The sequence below is a fragment of the Xiphophorus couchianus genome, chromosome 18 (genome assembly GCF_001444195.1).
Source record: "Xiphophorus couchianus chromosome 18, X_couchianus-1.0, whole genome shotgun sequence".
NCBI classification, from domain to species: Eukaryota; Metazoa; Chordata; class Actinopteri; order Cyprinodontiformes; family Poeciliidae; genus Xiphophorus; species Xiphophorus couchianus.
Genome location: NC_040245.1, coordinates 119470 through 137500, shown reverse-complemented (window position 1 = coordinate 137500; position 18031 = coordinate 119470). Strand labels below are relative to the sequence as shown.

At 45.2% G+C, this 18031-nt stretch overlaps 2 protein-coding genes across 7 annotated transcripts in view; one reads left to right on the top strand and one right to left on the bottom strand.

The window, feature by feature from the left end:
* The window catches only part of LOC114133559 (nesprin-2), a 17855-nt gene extending 10292 nt beyond the window's left edge, over positions 1-7563 (bottom strand). For 2 of the 6 annotated variants that reach the window (XM_027999543.1, XM_027999544.1), the window contains exons 1-2: positions 7364-7563; positions 7197-7271 (exon numbers count right to left, since the gene is read on the bottom strand). In XM_027999543.1, the coding sequence (XP_027855344.1) occupies positions 7197-7271; positions 7364-7369 (81 nt within the window). In that variant the 5' untranslated portion in view covers positions 7370-7563. The other 4 variants (XM_027999547.1, XM_027999548.1, XM_027999549.1 and 1 more) reach the window with 4 other exon arrangements.
* Positions 7564-12640: 5077 nt separating this feature from the next.
* Positions 12641-14803, top strand: LOC114161428 (homeobox protein goosecoid-2). The gene is given in 3 exon segments (XM_075410517.1): positions 12641-13045; positions 13048-13311; positions 14274-14803. Coding segments are annotated over 3 exon segments (708 nt in total). The 5' UTR covers positions 12641-12787; the 3' UTR covers positions 14460-14803.
* The last annotated feature ends 3228 nt before the right edge of the window (positions 14804-18031 follow it).

Below are 18031 nucleotides of genomic sequence, written 5' to 3'. Positions count from 1 at the left end.
GGACACCTGGACCTCAGGTTGGAGGTCAGAGGTCAGACGTTTGCCCATCGCCGTTGCCCCACAGCCCTGATGACATCAGCTTCTCTTCTCTCCTGCTGTTACTCTGCCCTCTGTTTGCTGCGTTACTATTGGTTACAGTAAGCAGAGAACTTCCTGTTCAGGTAGTTGGCCTTATATGGTTAGAGTGGTTGCCACGGAGACAGAGCAACAGCACTTTGCCAGAAAGCAGATCCCTCAAAGGGAAAAACTTCAGTCTCTGCTGGTTTGTAACTCACAGGTCACAGCAGACATGCCAGGTTTAAAAGTTTTAAGATATTTAAAGGAAACATTTAGTAAAAATGTAAAATCTGCAATCTGAGTGGTTTAATGCTAAATACCATGTTGGTATAGCACTTTAGCACAATGATATGTGTATCATTAATTTGTGGTCAAACCAAGACGTGACCTTGAAATTTGCTTACTTGACTTGACTTTTAGTCCATTTGGTTGAAAGGTCAAAGGTTATGCATAAAGGAGTTCAACTGGCTGCAAAATGCCAGTTCACCACTAGATGTCCCTAAGCCTAAAAAGTCAACATGTGTCTTAGTTAAATCTGTAGTTTCTAACAACAAAAGTGACACTGATCTGGTCTTATTACGAAAATGTTGCCAATAATCAGCATCAGTCTGATTTTTGTCCATTTTGACATTATTGAAAAAATTTTGTTAGTAAAATAATATCTGGCAATTGTGAAGCAATTAAAAAGTGGTAAAGGTCCAATAATTACTGATGACAGTGTTAAAGTAAGTCACCAGACGCTGCTTGACATTTGAGTCTGCAGCAGACCTCAGTGTAGGAGGAGCGCCGCTTTTCACCGTCATAAAGTTCAGCTCTGATCGCATGGAAAGACTCAGGTACCCGAACCAAACGCGCTGCTTTTACTCAGCATTGGATCCGTTTTGGAGACAGAATGACTGCACAATGCGTTTATGATGTTTTTATGATGTAGAGCACTTTGAACTGCCTTGATATTAAAATGAATAAAATCTTTTTCTGCATCAAATTCTGCTCTGATGTCGACGTTTATCAGCTCATTTGTTCTGCTGGGATTTCTGAGTGTTTGAGGATTTTTCCAAAACCAGGATCGGTTTTTACCCCAAACCAGAGAATCTATCCTCGGCTCAGCTCCCGTTTCCATGCCAACAGGAGGATCAGCGTTTCCTTATCGCTGATGCAGTAAAACTTTATCACTGAAGGACGGATGAAAAACCTCTGAGCTAAAACATTTCCAGCCTCGATCCGCTCCACCCAGCTCCATGTCCAGGAGGTCATCCTGTCCCAGCGTGTTCGCATGTGAACATGTGAACCCCCTTCCAGCCGCTGATCCAGTCCTCCGTCTCCGGCCTTCTGTTGGTCTCGGTTCCGTTTCCTCTCTGCGCTCCAAAGCATTTCACACTCTGAGGGTTTGATTTCACTTTCTGGCCATAAAGATTCGTCATTTTCTCCGTGGTGGGTTTCACCATGCAGGGAAAACCTTCAGACTAAATGAAGCAGAATGATTAAAACCCGCTGCTTTCAGGGTGAACTCAGGCGATGCAGAAACGCTCCACAGTGAGACAAGAAGAAAATGTTCAAACATCATCTGACAGAAACACAGAGACGTTTTACAGTTTCCAACCGCTGACGGCTAACGGCTTCAAGCTTGGCCAGAAGAGCGGACAGCGTCTGAGACCCAAGCAGAGACTGTGGACCATAAAGAAAGGGGACCCATCTGGACCCAGCCAGATTCTGGACCACGATGGACCCATCTGGTCGGATCTGGACGTTGAGATCAACCAAAGCCTTGATGACCAGCAGCTCGCGTCTGGTTGGCTGACCCAGCGAACAGCATGGAGACAGTTAGCATCAGGCTAAATGAGACTTTGCTACCAGCACCAACAGTCAGTTAGCTATTGTAAGTGACTGTTGGTGAATTATATAATTCATTCATTATGTGAATGAATTATATAATGAATGAATTAGATCTAGGCGATCTTTGTTAAATCTCATTGAATCAAATGAAATATAATTTCCTCTGGTTATCATGAAACATTTCAAGAAGAAAACGTTTCATTTTGACTTTATTTAGTTACAAGCAGCAGCAGCAGAGACTCCTCTGCTGTTCTGAACATTTTTAGCCGTATGCTAATTAAAGCTCGGCTTTAGCAGGCTAAAAGTTATCGTCTCCCTCTCCTCGCTATCTTCCTCCTCCTCTTCATCCTCTTCTTCCTCATTTGCCCCCAGTGTTGGTCTTTTGTCTTCCCTGAACAAAAGCAGCGAGACGGAGAACAAAAGTGTCTCTGTCCTTCTAGGAGACATGAGATGATGTCAGCGCTGGGAGGATAAACTCAGGAAGGTTTTTACAGTTTTACAGAATCAGCCTTTAAATTTCTGAGACTGAGCCACAGGGAGAGAACGGAGACGTATCATTTCAGTTGGCTCCACCTGAACATCTGAAATCACCTTTTATTTAACATCCAAGACAAAAACAAGCAAACAAAAACTTAGAAGGAATCAAACCACCAACTCATTTATGTAGCTCAGTTTCCTGGAACTTTTCTATTGGTGTGTTTCTGGTACAGCAGTAAATCTGACGCACAGCTTCATCCGCTAACAGCAGCATGAAGCTGCTTTAATTTCTGCTTCAAAACGATCTGATTGGATTCTGGAAAAGACTATTTTTGTGTTCAAGTTGTGCTAAAAGCAGTTAGCCTAGCAGAAGCTCTGCTAGCCTAAAATAACACAACATATGCTAACATGTTGCAGCTACATGTTAGCATTTCCACATTTCCAAAGAGAATGATCAGAGAAACTCTGGAAAGATGAACTTTGCTCCAATCTGATGAAGAACATGAAGATTAAAAACTAGAAATATCTTTTATTTATTCAATAATTTAGCAGAAAATTTTGATATGAAAATATTGCTTATCTTGTTTCTATAGTTTGGTTAAAAAGGGAAATAATTAATTTCAGACCTTGAAATGAACTCTGTTAAACATTTTAATCGAGTCCCACCTCCAGTTTGGACATTTTAACGTCGACATGAGCAGTCCAGCATTTTCCTTCCAGTTTGACTCATTTTGAAACTTCAGTCCAATAAAAACTCAGCTGAGAAAAAGCCAAACATTGAATTAGTTCATATTGTTTCGTAATATCTGGACTTTTTGTTTTAAAGATAAAAGAAATGCCACTTTAAATGAAGCTGTGATGATGTAAACTTTTCCATCCTGCTGGGTCTGAACACTGCTGTGCTGAGAGAATTAATGCTTCATATTCATAAAGAAACGAGTCAAACCAGACGGAAGCAAAGTAAACTGAAGACTGAAATCTATTCAGCAGCGAGCCGCAGCGACACAAAGGCAGCCATTAGAGTGAAAACGCAGCAGGAACCAGCAGGAAGGCTCCCTCGCTGTAAGCTGAGCCGTGTTTTCATCATAACAGAAAGAATCAGCACAACGCTGCCATGGTGAAATATGAGCCGGCCGAAGTTCTCACTACGGAGCCTTAAAAAGCTTTCAAATTAAACAGCCCAACATTATTTCAGTCCTAACCTGAACAACAATACCAGAGATAATTATTGAAGCTTAGTGGAATGTGAAAGAAGAGTCAGAAAGTCTTGAACAGATCCTGATCTGATGACCCAGATCAGCTTTAAACCAGCGAAGCAGGAAGCAGGAGGCTGCAGAGAGAAAGGAGTAGATCCACAGCGCGACGCAGAATCTGATGGAACTAACTGATTAATAAAGCCTTAAACTATGACTTTTGAAAACCAAAAATAGTTTCATAAAACAACTTCCTTCTTATTGCTTAAAGTATTAAAAGAGGAACTCAGACAGACATTATTTATGATATTGTTCACTAACCGCTTTTACTTTTCATCAACAACCATCTGTGCTAAAGCTAACAGGTTTAGCTAACCATCTGTGCTAAAGCTAACATGTTTTGCTAACAATTGGTGCTGAAGCTGTTGGTAACACTTTATTTGACGGGTTGTGAATAAGACTGTCATAAACATGACGGAACACCTGAACTCATGAACATGAGGAAGTTTTCATGAATATTTATGACTGTTGTCATAAAGTGTAATTCGGTAAATCATGACACTTTTCACACAAAGTTGACATTATTCAAAATGTCTTTGTTATGACAACTTGACATTAACCAAGAAATCAAGATCTGACATAACTTTGTTATAAAAGTATTACTGATTAAACTTTAGCTTTAATAATATAAAGCTACATAATTTTTAAAGTTTAATCAGTAATACTCAGCTAACAACAACATTCCTTAAGGCTCTGGATGTTGTAGGGTTGTGTTGGCTGACATGACTCTGCAATATCGCATGGACATCGGGGGCAGTTCCCCTGGATTGGCAGACTGGGGTGGTGGTCCCCCTGTTCAAAAAGGGGGACCGGAGGGTGTGCTCCAATTATAGAGGGGTCACACTCTTAAGCCTCCCTGGCAAGGTCTATTCAGGGGTCCTGGAGAGGAGGGTCCGTCGGATAGTTGAACCTCGGATTCAGGAAGAGCAGTGTGGTTTTTGTTCTGGTCATGGAACACTGGACCAGCTCTACACCCTCGGCAGGGTCCTGGAGGGTTCTGGGAGTTCGCCCAACCAGTCTACATGTGTTTTGTGGACTTGGAGAAGGCGTTCGACCGTGTCCCTCGGGGGGGTCCCCTGTGGGGGGTTCTCCGGGAGTATGGGGTACCGGGCCCTTTGATACGGGCTGTCAGGTCCCTGTATGACCGGTGTCAGAGTCTGGTCCGCATTGCCGGCAGTAAGTCGGGCTCGTTTCCGGTGAGAGTTGGACTCCGCCAGGGCTGCCCTTTGTCACCGATTCTGTTCATTACTTTCATGGACAGAATTTCTAGGCGCAGCCAAGGTGTTGAGGGGATCCGATTTGGTGGCCTTAGGATCTCATCACTGCTTTTTGCAGACGATGTGGTCCTGCTGGCTTCATCAGGCCGTGATCTGCAGCTCTCGCTGGAGCGGTTCGCAGCCGAGTGTGAAGCGGCCGGGATGGGGATCAGTGCCTCCAAATCCGAGGCCATGGTCTTGAGCCGGAAAAGGGTAGAGTGCCTTCTCCGGGTCAGGGGGGGTCCTGCCCCAAGTGGAGGAGTTCAAGTATCTCGGGATCTTGTTCACGAATGAGGGAAGAAGGGAGCGGGAGGTCGACAGGCGGTACAGCATCTGCCGTGAAGCGGGCGCTGTACCGGTCCGTCGTGGTGAAGAGAGAGCTGAGCCAAAAAGTGAAGTTCTCGATTTACCGGTCGATCTACGTTCCCACCCTCATCTATGGTCATGAGCTTTGGGTCATGACCGAAAGAACGAGATCGCGGATACAAGCGGCCGAAATGGGTTTTCTCTGTAGGGTGGCTGGGCTCTCCCTTAGAGATAGGGTGAGAAGCTCAGTCATCCGGGAGGGACTCAGAGTAAAGCCGCTGCTCCTTCACATCGAGAGGAGCCAGTTGAGGTGGCTTGGGCATCTGGTCAGGATGCCTCCTGGACGCCTCCTTGGTGAGGAGTTCATGTCCCACCGGGAGGAGGGGAAAACCCAGGACACGCTGGAGAGACTATGTCTCTCGGCTGGCCTGGGAACGCCTCGGGATTCCCCTGGAGGAGCTGGAAGAAGTGGCCGGGGAGAGGGAAGTCTGGGCCTCCCTTCTGAAGCTGCTACCCCCGCGACCCGACCTCGGATAAGTGGAAGAAGATGGATGGATGGACTCAGCTAATACTACTTCAGATTTTTCACATCAGATAATTGCTCGTTTGGGCTTTATGTGACTTTATATAACCAAACCACTGTTACACATTGGATTAATGTGGCCATTTAAAATGAAGCTTACTGAAATTTCAAAATAAAAACTTCAATATCCCTCTCAGGTTAGTGCACCGCCATAGGCAGTGCAATAATATTAGCCTGCATTATCTTTTTCTCTCCGGTTAGTGACATTAGCACTAACCTAATGTTAACATTAGCATTTCACTGCCACCCACTAGGCATTAGCCTCTTCCCTAAAAAAAGCTTTTACCTATTTTTTTTACTTATTAGCCATGTCTAGTATACTGTATGGAGTAAATCAATTACAGACAACATGCTAGTGACGCCCCACATGCTGACAGCATTCATGCTAGGGTGACCATATTTTACTTTAGGAAAACCCGGACAACCTGCAGCGGGGGGTGGTTAAACCAGAACACCTGGGGGGGGGAACCAGAACACAGAAAGTCTAAAAGCGGGAAAACTACATACATTTGCGCTTTCGCATGTTGTTTGCGTACTGACAGCCATCTTCTGATTAAGAACAGGGCTGCCCGCACTGACGCGGCTCAGGGATCACGTGACATGCAGCGCCGTGCGCCACAATGCACTGTAAGCTATGTAATGTCTTTTGAGGCAGTTGACCAAAATCCCGGACGATTTTTAAATTCCCCCCGGACATCTTTTTAGGTCTGAAAAGTAGGACATGTCCGGGAAAAAGAGGACGTCTGGTCACCCTAATTCACGCTAACATTAGCATTTTGGCTAATATTAGCTTATGCATTAATTTTAACATACTGAATGGTGTAGGTACATGTTAGTCAACATTCTTGTGCTTCTCCACATGCTATTTTGTATTTGTTAGCTAAACTTAGCATTGCTGCTAATTTTTAGCATCAGAACGCTGGGTTCCAACCGACGGGCACACTTTGGCAGGCCCCATTTAAATTTCTTCAGAAATTTTCTAGTTTATTTATGTGATTGTTTTGCAATATTTGATCATTTCTGCCAGTTTTTAATCTGCAGAACTTTTTATGCAGCTGAAAAAGAAGTTTATTACAGTTTAACTTACTTTATTCAGGTCAAAAACCTGATGATGATGATGAGGATGATGGTTATGAGGATGATGATGATGAGGATGATGATGCTTTCCTACAGAGAGGAAGAGCAGGTCACACCGCATGTCTCCTGTTTCTATCTCAAACACTGGATCCTCTGTCCATGAATGCCCGCGTGCACGCGCGCATATATGAGTCAGACCTGGCGCACGCACGCGCAGACCTAAACCGGTTCCTGAGCTGCGCGGATTAAATGCGCAGTTTCACGGAACCAAGCAGCAGGTTCGGAGCGTCCAAAGGTCCAAACTGTGAGCCGAACAGGTGAGAAGGAGGCGGAAGTGACCTCATCAGGGCTTACCTGCTGGGTGAGCTGACGGCGGGAAGCCGGTCCGTCTGAAGATCTCAGCTGAACAGAACCATCCGAACCAAACAGCTGAAAGAACCGAGATGCAGGAAACCCGAGGTTACCTGTCCCAGGTAGACCACAAGCCCCGCCCCCTCACGCACACACCTGCTGCAACTCACCTGCATCACGGAGCTGCTGCCGTCGCGTCCCGTTTCTGATCCACAGCCAAGCAGCGTTCAGCTTCTATGTAACACAGATCTGGACAAACTTCCAGAAAACTGAAAAACAGCCGAAACGCGGCCTGAAGCTGTTCAGCTCTAAGCAAACAGGAAGTTCAGGAGAGCAAACAGGAAGACATTAATATTTGATCTGAGGATCAAGCGGTTCTGTTGACTCATACCCATAATGCATCATTATAACCTCAGAGTTAATCATAAACCTTCAGCAAACACGGAGCTCCAGAGGCTGAGGTGTGTTCACTTACCTGACCCAAGTGTGACATCACAGCCAGGTGTGACATCACAGCCAAGCAAACAGTGTCCAGTAGGAGGTCAGGATTCCAACATGGCGGCTCCCAGAAACATGTAGCTTTACTATAGCATAGCTTCAGTGTAGCATCACTTTACTTTAGCTTAGCTTTAGTGTAGCATAGCTTCGGTGTGTAATAATTTAGTATAATAATAATTATATATTTTATTTAAAAGGTGCTTTGAGGACACATAATGTCACCTCACAAAAATAAAAATACATTTTAAAAAAAAAAATCCAAATTAAAAAAGTAAAAAATAAAGAGATCCTGTAAATGGCTGTTAGAGCAGCAGAGCGTTCAGCTGGATTTAAAGACAGTCAGAGAGACTCTGAGTGGGAATGTGGACGATTATTATAAATACTAGATGCTTTATGTCCAGAAGGAGCATTCACATAGCGGGCGGCTGCAGCTGGACCGGTACCGGTACCTGCTTTAAGTTCTGCTCAGAGCTCCAGGATGATCAGTCTGGATGAATCTAAACGATCAGAAACCAGCAGATCAATCTGATCTCTGATCAATGGCTCCATGTTCTCCATCAGAGCCAAAGCTCCTCAGGTAGCAGCTCACCTTGATGCAGCTACTGATATACCTGGGATTGTCTCCACACCTGATCACCTTCAATAATCAAAGCTGTTGATTATTTCTAATCAGCAGGTTGGATTTAATCTGCTGATCCAATTTCAGTCAGAATGAAATGACCCCATTTTTGTAGTTTATTATTGTCCACAGAAAAACTTTGTGTGGCTGCTGCACATTTTCACACCAGTGAAAAAGTGTGTGTATATTTACACCAACGTTGACACTTTTATACACGCCGACTTGTGCGTAAAATATGGCGCCGCACATTTTTTGTGCACACGCCGCTTCATGCATGAGGCCCCTGGAGTTCTCCAGTCGGACTCGCTCAGCTATAGTGACCCCATGACCCCCTGACCTCTCTGTTGTGGCCGCTGTCAGCCTACCGGCCAATCACAGCTCCTGTTGTGACGCAAACCGGCCAATCAGAGCGCCTCTTGCTCCTGAAAGCCACCAATCATCCTCCTGCATGCGCTGCACCTATAGGTGCTTTGTGACACTCAGAGTGGAGCGGCGCCTTGTGTGTGTGTGTGTGTGTGTGTCCCAGACAAACAGCAGCATCCTGAATGTTTATCTGCTCTGAAGGAAACAGGAAGTTTATTTATTTATTTATTTATTATTTGTTTCAAACATGATAACAGTATAAAATCACACGAGAACAAGAAATGTAACGGAAACATGTTTCTGTACTACAAGGAGGAGGAAGAAACTTATGAACTCCTACCATGTTTTCAAATGGACCTCGTTATTAAATCAAATAATAATAATAATAATAAATAAACATAGGTTCATTAATTTCCCATTTTACCTGGGTTTACATGCATCCATACCACACACACTCATATGAGTTAGCCTCAGTTTACATACATCAGTGCTAACGGTCAATGGAGTGATGGAGAGAGAGGGAAAACTTCTGAATGAAGGATGAGTGGAAGGAGAGAGAGAGAGAGAGAGAGAGATTACATATCGGCTCTACCAGCCTGCTCTGCCCCCTGCAGGCAAAACAGGCTCACTGCAGTGGCGAAATAAACCCATTTTACAATAAAAACATGAAGAATCTGGTTCTGGTTCTGGTTCTGGTTCTGGTTCTGATCCTGGTCCTGGTCCTGGTCCTGGTTCTGGGTCTTGATCAGGTCCTGGCCCTGGGTCTGGTTCTGGTCCTGGTCCTGGTTCTGGTCCTGGTTCTGGTTCTGGTCCTGGTCCTGGTCCTGGTTCTGGCCCTGGTCCTGGTCCTGGTCCTGGTTCTGGTTCTGGTCCTGGTCCTGGTTCTGGCCCTGGTCCTGGCCCTGGGTCTGGTTCTGGCCCTGGTCCTGGGTCTGGTTCTGGTCCTGGTCCTGGTCCTGGCCCTGGGTCTGGTTCTGGTCCTGGTCCTGGTTCTGGTCCTGGTTCTGGTTCTGGTCCTGGTCCTGGTCCTGGTTCTGGTTCTGGTCCTGGTCCTGGTCCTGGCCCTGGTCCTGGCCCTGGTTCTGGTTGTGGTCCTGGTTGTGGTCCTGGTTCTGGTTCTGGTTCTGGTCCTGGTCCTGGTCCTGGTCCTGGCCCTGGGTCTGGTTCTGGTCCTGGTTCTGGTCCTGGGTCTGGTTGTGGTCCTGGGTCTGGTTCTGGCCCTGGTCCTGGTTCTGGTTCTGGTCCTGGTCCTGGTCCTGGCCCTGGGTCTGGTTCTGGCCCTGGTCCTGGTTCTGGTTCTGGTCCTGGTCCTGGTCCTGGCCCTGGGTCTGGTTCTGGTCCTGGTCCTGGTTCTGGTCCTGGTCCTGGTCCTGGTCCTGATCCTGGTTCTGGTCCTGGCCCTGGTCCTGGGTCTGGTCCTGGTCCTGATCCTGGTTCTGGTCCTGGGTCTGGTTCTGGTCCTGGTTCTGGTCCTGGCCCTGGGTCTGGTTCTGGTCCTGGTCCTGGTTCTGGTCCTGGTCCTGGTCCTGGTCCTGGCCCTGGTCCTGGGTCTGGTCCTGGTTCTGGTCCTGGCCCTGGTCCTGGGTCTGGTTCTGGTCCTGGGTCTGGTTCTGGTCCTGGTTCTGGTCCTGGCCCTGGTCCTGGGTCTGGTCCTGGTCCTGGTTCTGGTTCTGGTCCTGGTTCTGGTCCTGGCCCTGGGTCTGGTTCTGGTCCTGGTTCTGGTTCTGGTCCTGGTTCTGGTCCTGGCCCTTGGTCTGGTCCTGGTCCTGGTCCTGGTTCTGGTCCTGGTTCTGGTTCTGGTCCTGGGTCTGGTTCTGGTCCTGGTTCTGGTCCTGGCCCTGGGTCTGGTTCTGGTCCTGGTCCTGGTTCTGGTCCTGGTCCTGGTCCTGATCCTGGTCCTGGTCCTGATCCTGGTTCTGGTCCTGGCCCTTGGTCTGGTTCTGGTCCTGGTCCTGGTTCTGGTCCTGGTCCTGGTCCTGATCCTGGTTCTGGTCCTGGCCCTGGTCCTGGGTCTGGTCCTGGTCCTGATCCTGGTTCTGGTCCTGGCCCTTGGTCTGGTCCTGGTCCTGGTCCTGGTTCTGGTCCTGGTCCTGGTCCTGATCCTGGTTCTGGTCCTGGCCCTTGGTCTGGTTCTGGTCCTGGTCCTGGTTCTGGTCCTGGTCCTGGTCCTGATCCTGGTTCTGGTCCTGGCCCTGGTCCTGGGTCTGGTCCTGGTCCTGATCCTGGTTCTGGTCCTGGCCCTGGTCCTGGGTCTGGTCCTGGTCCTGATCCTGGTTCTGGTCCTGGCCCTTGGTCTGGTCCTGGTCCTGGTCCTGGTCCTGGTTCTGGTTCTGGTTCTGGTAAATGTTGTGCTGCTTCAGAGGAAATATTAACCATAAAATATGTTGTTTTCTTCAACCTTCAATTCATTTTCACTGTAATTGTAAAATTGTTTATTTTATGTTGAAATATTTGAATTTTTTTATTTAGGAATTTTATCAAATAAATGTCACTTTTTACAGTTTAATCAGGAAATATTAGATTCTTTGTTTTTGTGTAAAACCTGATAAATACATAACGTGTCAGCACATTATTATATTCATAAAATGGTTATTATGGTATAAAATAGAGCTGATGAAGCCAATCAGAGTTCATTCTGATTAGAATAACTAATATTATAAAAACATCAATAATTAATTTATAAAACATCTGGATCCACTTTTACTCTTCTGCTTTCTGGTTAGAAACCACATAAATCCTGCAGTTATTAATCTGGAAAAACAAGAAACTGAAACATTTTTCATGTTTTTCTGGTTCAATAAAAAGTTTAACAAACTGGGAAATAAAAAGTACCACCTTAAATGTTCTGCTGTTTGAACTGGACCAGATTTAAGGTGGATCCAGGAGATGAGAGGAAATTCAAACAGCAGCCGCTGATTGATCACTGATTGGTCACTGATTGGTCACTGATTGATCACTGATTGGTCACTGATTGATCACTGATTGATCACTGATTGGTCACTGATTGATCACTGATTGGTCACTGATTGGTCAGAGATCAAAGGTCAGATGAGCTCACTCATCTTGAGGACGATTCAAACATCAGAAACAACTGCTAGACTGAGTTCGTTTTCACTGTCTGGACATGCGCATTTCTGTCACTATGACGTCACTGAGAGGTCACGTGATTCAGACTTTGATCTGCCGACTGAAGCTGTTTTCAGCATAAATGTATAAATACAAACGTTTTATTATGTCTGGTTTTCAGGAAATCACCTGAAGTTTGTCGCCCCCTGTGGGCCGCAGAGAGTCTCTGCGGGTGAACCGGGACCAGAACCAGGACCAGGACCAGGATCAGAACCAGAACCAGAACCAGGACCAGGACCAGGACCAGAACTATCAGTTCATCAGAACCAATACAGTTCATTGGTTCTGATCCAATATAAACTTTATCAATATATAAATATGAAAACTGATATTTTATAAATCAGTTTGGTTTGTTTTTTCAGTTCATCTTATTTTTATCTTTTGGTTTTTGTGATAAAATAAAAAGTTTTTATCATAAATCAGTAAAATGGGTTTCATCTCCAAATGATCCGAATCTTTTCTCATCTGAACTTTGAAGATCAAATGAATCAGAATAAAAGAATCTGTTGTCGTGTTCTGTGTTTTCTGTGTGTTTATTTCGAGTTTTCTGTGTCCTTAAGTCTCTTCGTTGTCCTGTCCTCCCCTTGATTGTTCCCAGGTGTGTCTCGTTCTGTGATTACCTGCTGTGTATTTAACTCCACCTGTGTTCCTTGTTCCTCGTCGGGTCCTTGTCAATTCGTGTTCAATTCGTCGTCTAACGTGCGTTCTGCCTGTTTGGACTGAGTTTCTTCATTACATTTCATTATTCATCTTACCTGGGTCCGCTGCGTCTGCCTCACCACCCCTCACTGCACCACTTCATGACATCTGTTCACACCTGAACAAAACCAGTTCTCAGACCCATTACAGCATCCTTTGGTTCTAAGGTCTAGTCAAAGTCCGGAGCACCTCTGATCTCTATGGCCCATTCACATCTCCAGAACCTCTGGGGTTCTGATGGTCCATAGGTTAAAACCGGCCCAGCAGAACCTCCGGTCCGCAGTCCAACATGGACGGAACCAGAGTGTCGGACTTCAGCATCGAGCGCATCTTCTCCCCTCAGCTGGGCCGGACACAGCCGGAACCGGTTCCGGACGGGTACCTGCAGGGCGGGTTCAGCATGGAGGCAGCCGGGTCGCTGGCTCCTGACCCGGTTCCGGTGATCCCGGTGCCGGTGGTTCCGGTGGTCTGGATGTGCTTCGGAGTTGGGTTCTGTTCGTGCTCAGTCCTGTTCCAGCAGGTGGACATCAGCTTCGGTCCAAACCCTCCCGGTGGGTCAGAACCTCCACTCCTCTGTTCTGGATCAGAACCAAACTTTTAGAAACTAACTGTTCCGTGTTTGTCTCTGTTTGGACCGCAGACGGTTCTGACGCAGCCCAGAGCGGGTCCAGACTGAAGGTTCGGATGAGGACGGTGTTCACCGACAGCCAGAGCCGCCAGCTGGAGGCGCTGTTCCGACTCACCGACTACCCGGCGGCGGAGGCCCGGGCCGTGCTGGCCCGCAGCGCCGGGCTGAGTGAGGAGACCGTCCGGGTGAGTCTGGTTCCGAGTTCATAGAACCAGAACCAGGTTCGGTTCTGGTGGCTTTCAGCTTTTTCAAGGGATGAAATTACGATAACAAATATTTCAAAGTTGTTCGACTTTCTGAACCGAAGCATGATGGACCGTCCGGTACCGGCTGGTTCTTTTGTCTTCTCTGGGTTCGAGTTACTCTCGATTCATTTGGGTTATTTAGAACCGGCCGCTGACCTACTTTTATCTCAATGAGAAATCATTTAGAAACGAGGCTGAGTTTTAATCTAATAATTTACGACGTTTAAATCAATAACTTAGTGAAAAACATCCTGCAGAGGCAACAACCTCTCAGGTGGTGCGAAAAAGTTTCACTCCATTCTTGATTTTCTTTTACGTTTGTTTCAGAACATCAAACTAGTTTAAAATCAAAAATAACGCCAGTAAATCCAAGATGTGGTTTTGAAATGGAGATTTTCATTGTTCAGGGAGAAAAAGTGATTTTTGTCCGGCACGCAGATTGATCTGTTACTTTTCACATCGTCGTTCCAGGAACTGAGAGGATCCAACCAGTTACAATTAGTATAAAAAACGAATTAAGAACAGGGATTTCTTTGCTAGCAGCCTAGCAAAGACAGAAACTATTGTAGCGGTAGCTCTGCCTTTGTTCTTTTAAATGTTTTAATTCTGAATCCACTATTTAAAGAACACAGAAAGAATCAAACGTCAGTATTTTGATATTAGTTGTTTATTTATCTATTTCTCTGTTTATTCTTTGCTTATAGTTCCTTTTTGTTGCAGTTGCATTTCTGTTCTCCCAGCTCCTCTCTCTCTCCCTCAGCCCGCCTTGTGCTCACCCCTCCCAGCTGCTCCCTGTTTCTAACTGGTCCCAGTTCATCGTTCCAGTCACAACCTGCTTCCTCCTCAAAGTTCTCACAAAGCTTGAAAATGTTCTCTGATGTGTCACTCTGTCTGTTTTCCAGGTTTGGTTTAAGAACCGCCGTGCCCGGAGGAAGAGGCAGCGCAGCGGGTCAAAGGTCAGATCGCCGAGTCCGTCACCGAATGCCGCAGCAGCGCCGTCAGAGAGGAAACCTGCAGCTCCTTCCTGTGATCCGTCTGCTGCTGCTCAGCTGGTTCTGATCCAGAGGCTCTGGGCCGGGTCACCATGAGATGTTTGAGGAAGTTTTCTACTTTTCCACCACATAATTTATTAAAACCACAGAAGAACTATAAACATGAAGACAAAGTTTTCAGTTTTGTGATTTTTCTGAGAATAAATTTAAAATATGATCCATTGTTTGTTTTCATTCACCTTTTTATCTAGAGAGTGGGCAGAGAAAGAGTCCGTTTGGCTGCAGAACTTTGGATTCTTTTTTTTCCTTCATCCAGGAGCAGAAGACGTTTTCTGCTCCCATCAGCCACTTTAACACTGGAACGATGTTTCAGTGAAGCTGATAACATCAGCAAATATTTGTGAAAGCAGCAGAACCTGAACTGTGTAGAGATCTGGACCTTTTAACACTAGAATGGCTGGGTTTTCGATTTCTCCCTAGAATGGCTGAACAGGGCCAAAAGGCCCTGAGTCCACCCTGATGACTCTGATGGCTCAAATTAGCATTCTTCTTCAATTGTAAATGTGGCCGTTGACCGTCAGGCCAGAATGTAGGAATGTGAATAGTCCATGTTGGGGGTGGGTATCTATGATACCTACAACTAGTCAGTTTAGTTTTGAAGCATACATGAAGTGTTTTTGGAGAGATGTGACCTTTTGCAGCTGATCCCTGATGTTGTGCTGCATTATCCAGGTCATTTTGCCAAATGTACATAGAGTTTGCAAAACATACAATCTGTTTCAAAAAATATGCAAAGGTTTTTCTAAAAGAAATGAGTAATGTTTCTCTTTGAAATAAAGCTAAGAGGGTATTAATTGTGTTGATCCACCTCAAAAAAATCATGCAAAAAGTGTAAGCAAAAGAAATCTGGGAGACTTTGCACATGCAAATTTGCATGCAGCCTTTTGTGCTGTGGAGGATAAATAGGTGACTGCTTCACCTATTTAGTTCACAAGAACTAATGGCATTTATTTCAGTCATAATCTTGCGGGGGGTGACCAAGGTTCCATCACTATGTGACAGCTGGTCAGCAAACCTGGCAAACATGATTGATATGGCAGCACTGAATGCACATGTGCTTTATGGAAACCAGTGGTAGTGTGACCGGTTGACTTCTGCGTTGTGTGTTTATAGGACAAGCCATAAAAACACCGAGTCTGGGTTTGGAGGCGGACTCCGTTTATTCAGCCTGTCAATCGGGAGATATTAGCATTAGCACGTAGCATGTGCTCCAGTTCTCCAACCCGATCTATACAAAATCATAATGTTAGCATGCATCAAATCTTATAAATGCATAATAGCAACTCGAATGAAAATATTAACCTAACATTAATACAGAAGAAAAAAAATAAACATTTGGACAATATAAATGAAAGGATTACAATAGATTATAAAACTTGCCTCTTCCCAGTGGAACGATTAACAAAAGGGAAGAGGAAATGAACAACTTAACATTTATAATGGTGCTGGAGGACCCTGAACAAAAGAAGAAGAAAGTAGGGCGGAGCTGGAGGACCAAACCCCTCATAGCAGACACAGAGGAACACAAAGACAGACAAGTATAAGAGGGCAAATAAATTAAAGAAAACATTTTGTGAAAATATACAACAATATAGACCCAGTTACAGTAGGCTCAGAGCTAACTATTAGTGCTAACTTTGAAAACATTTAGCAAGCTTAGCTTAGCCCTAATTTTTCCAGATAAAGCACTAATTTACTTGGCTGTTTTGTAAAACCTTCAGTTGAATAAAATTCAACATCTGTGTTGACATCTTGTTTACTGACTGTTATGAATTCTTCAGGTAGTTAAAGGTTTATATTCATGTGAACCTCACATAGTGTGGTCACATCTGTTTGGTTTAATTGTGATTTTAGTTTAGGATTTAGGATTTGACCCCGTTCAGAAATCTTTGGACAATGTCATGCAGTAGCACACATGCACTGCTAGATGGCAGAAGTGGTACATTATGGGACTGGCGGCGCAACATTTCTGTGTCGAAAAAGCTCCGTCCATTCCGATGAGAGCTAGCAGCGCAACAGCACCGTCTCCCCGGTAGAAACAGGTTAGTTCAATGCTAAGCAGAACGCCGATAAGTAATGAACATGATTATTAACATGGCTGAGACATGTTTGGGACATCTAATCCCGGGATAAATAGGATAAAATGTCGAATCTGAATGTCAGCATGATACACGCGAGTGTTAGCTTTAGCCGTGTTCGGCTCTGTGCTGGACGGTTAAACATTCAGTGTTTTCTGAGTTGGTCTTATGAGCTCCGGTGCAAAAACATTGTCCTGCTAAGTGTGTCATGACATTTGTACGGCAGCATATTGCCGTCATGGAGGAAATAAAAAATTCTAACGCTATCACGTTATGTGATAGTTATCTTGTTTAAACGTGATAGTTTTATGTCCAGGAGGTGGCGGTAGTGTGCTTTTCGTGCGATCCTAAACAGAATGGGGCTGCACAGAAGGAAACGTCAGTCCGATCCTTTTGTCAGCTATGGCATTGTTCAATAAAAATCTGAACAGAACATGTTCAGCAAATACATTTGAGCCTCTGCTTTGATTGAAGAAGCTTTCATTCCCTAATAATTTACTTTTAGACATTTCCTGAATCGGAAATTGCAACCGGAAGCCAACTTAAGCCTGGTTCCTGCTGAAGCCAACGTCAGCCTGGTTCCTGCCGAAGCCAACGTCAGCCTGGTTCCTGCTGAAGCCAACTTCAGCCTGGTTCCAGCTGAAGCCAACTTAAGCCTGGTTCCAGCTGAAGCCAACTTAAGCCTGGTTCCAGCTGAAGCCAACTTCAGCCTGGTTCCTGCTGAAGCCAACGTCAGCCTGGTTCCTGCCGAAGCCAACTTAAGCCTGGTTCCTGCCGAAGCCAACTTAAGCCTGGTTCCTGCTGAAGCCAACGTCAGCCTGGTTCCTGCCGAAGCCAACGTCAGCCTGGTTCCGGCGGTCAGTCAGGATCGCTGCCACAGCCAGAGGATCGGACTCACGTTTCCTTCTGTTTAGCATCCTGCTCAGAGTGCGCATACTACTGATGGTTTATCTCCATGTTTAGATCGAGCATGAAGGAAAACTAGACCAACTGCTGCTAGCCACTGTGCTAGCCTTCTTTATGCCTGCAGGAAAAGCACACTACCGCCACCTCCTGGAAATAATTAAGAAGATAATTATCACGTTGCAACGTGATAGCACTTGATTTTTTGTCCTCCGTGATAGCAATATGCTACCATATTATCCTGTGTATTTGGTTTATGTTATTTTGTGTTGTCACTATAGTTAGATTATTAGCACCCGGTTAGCTGCTCAGGGAATTTTCTCAGATAAATATTGCACATGCTTGAGACAGCTGTCTGTAATGTGTATTAATTTACAAGGTAATAATTCCTGCTCTAACAATAAGCTGATGTTGTGCTATAGATTAACTATTAAGTGTGATTATTTGATCACAATAATTTTACAAAGTTGTATAATGACTTTATTAATACAACCTGGAATAAATTCAGATGAGAACTACCAGTGCAACATCATTGTTAAAACAGGTGATTCCCTTCACCTGGGACCTGCAACATTCATGCTCTTATTTTGAAGTGGGTGAGGCCTGTTTACACAGCAGTTCTGTTTC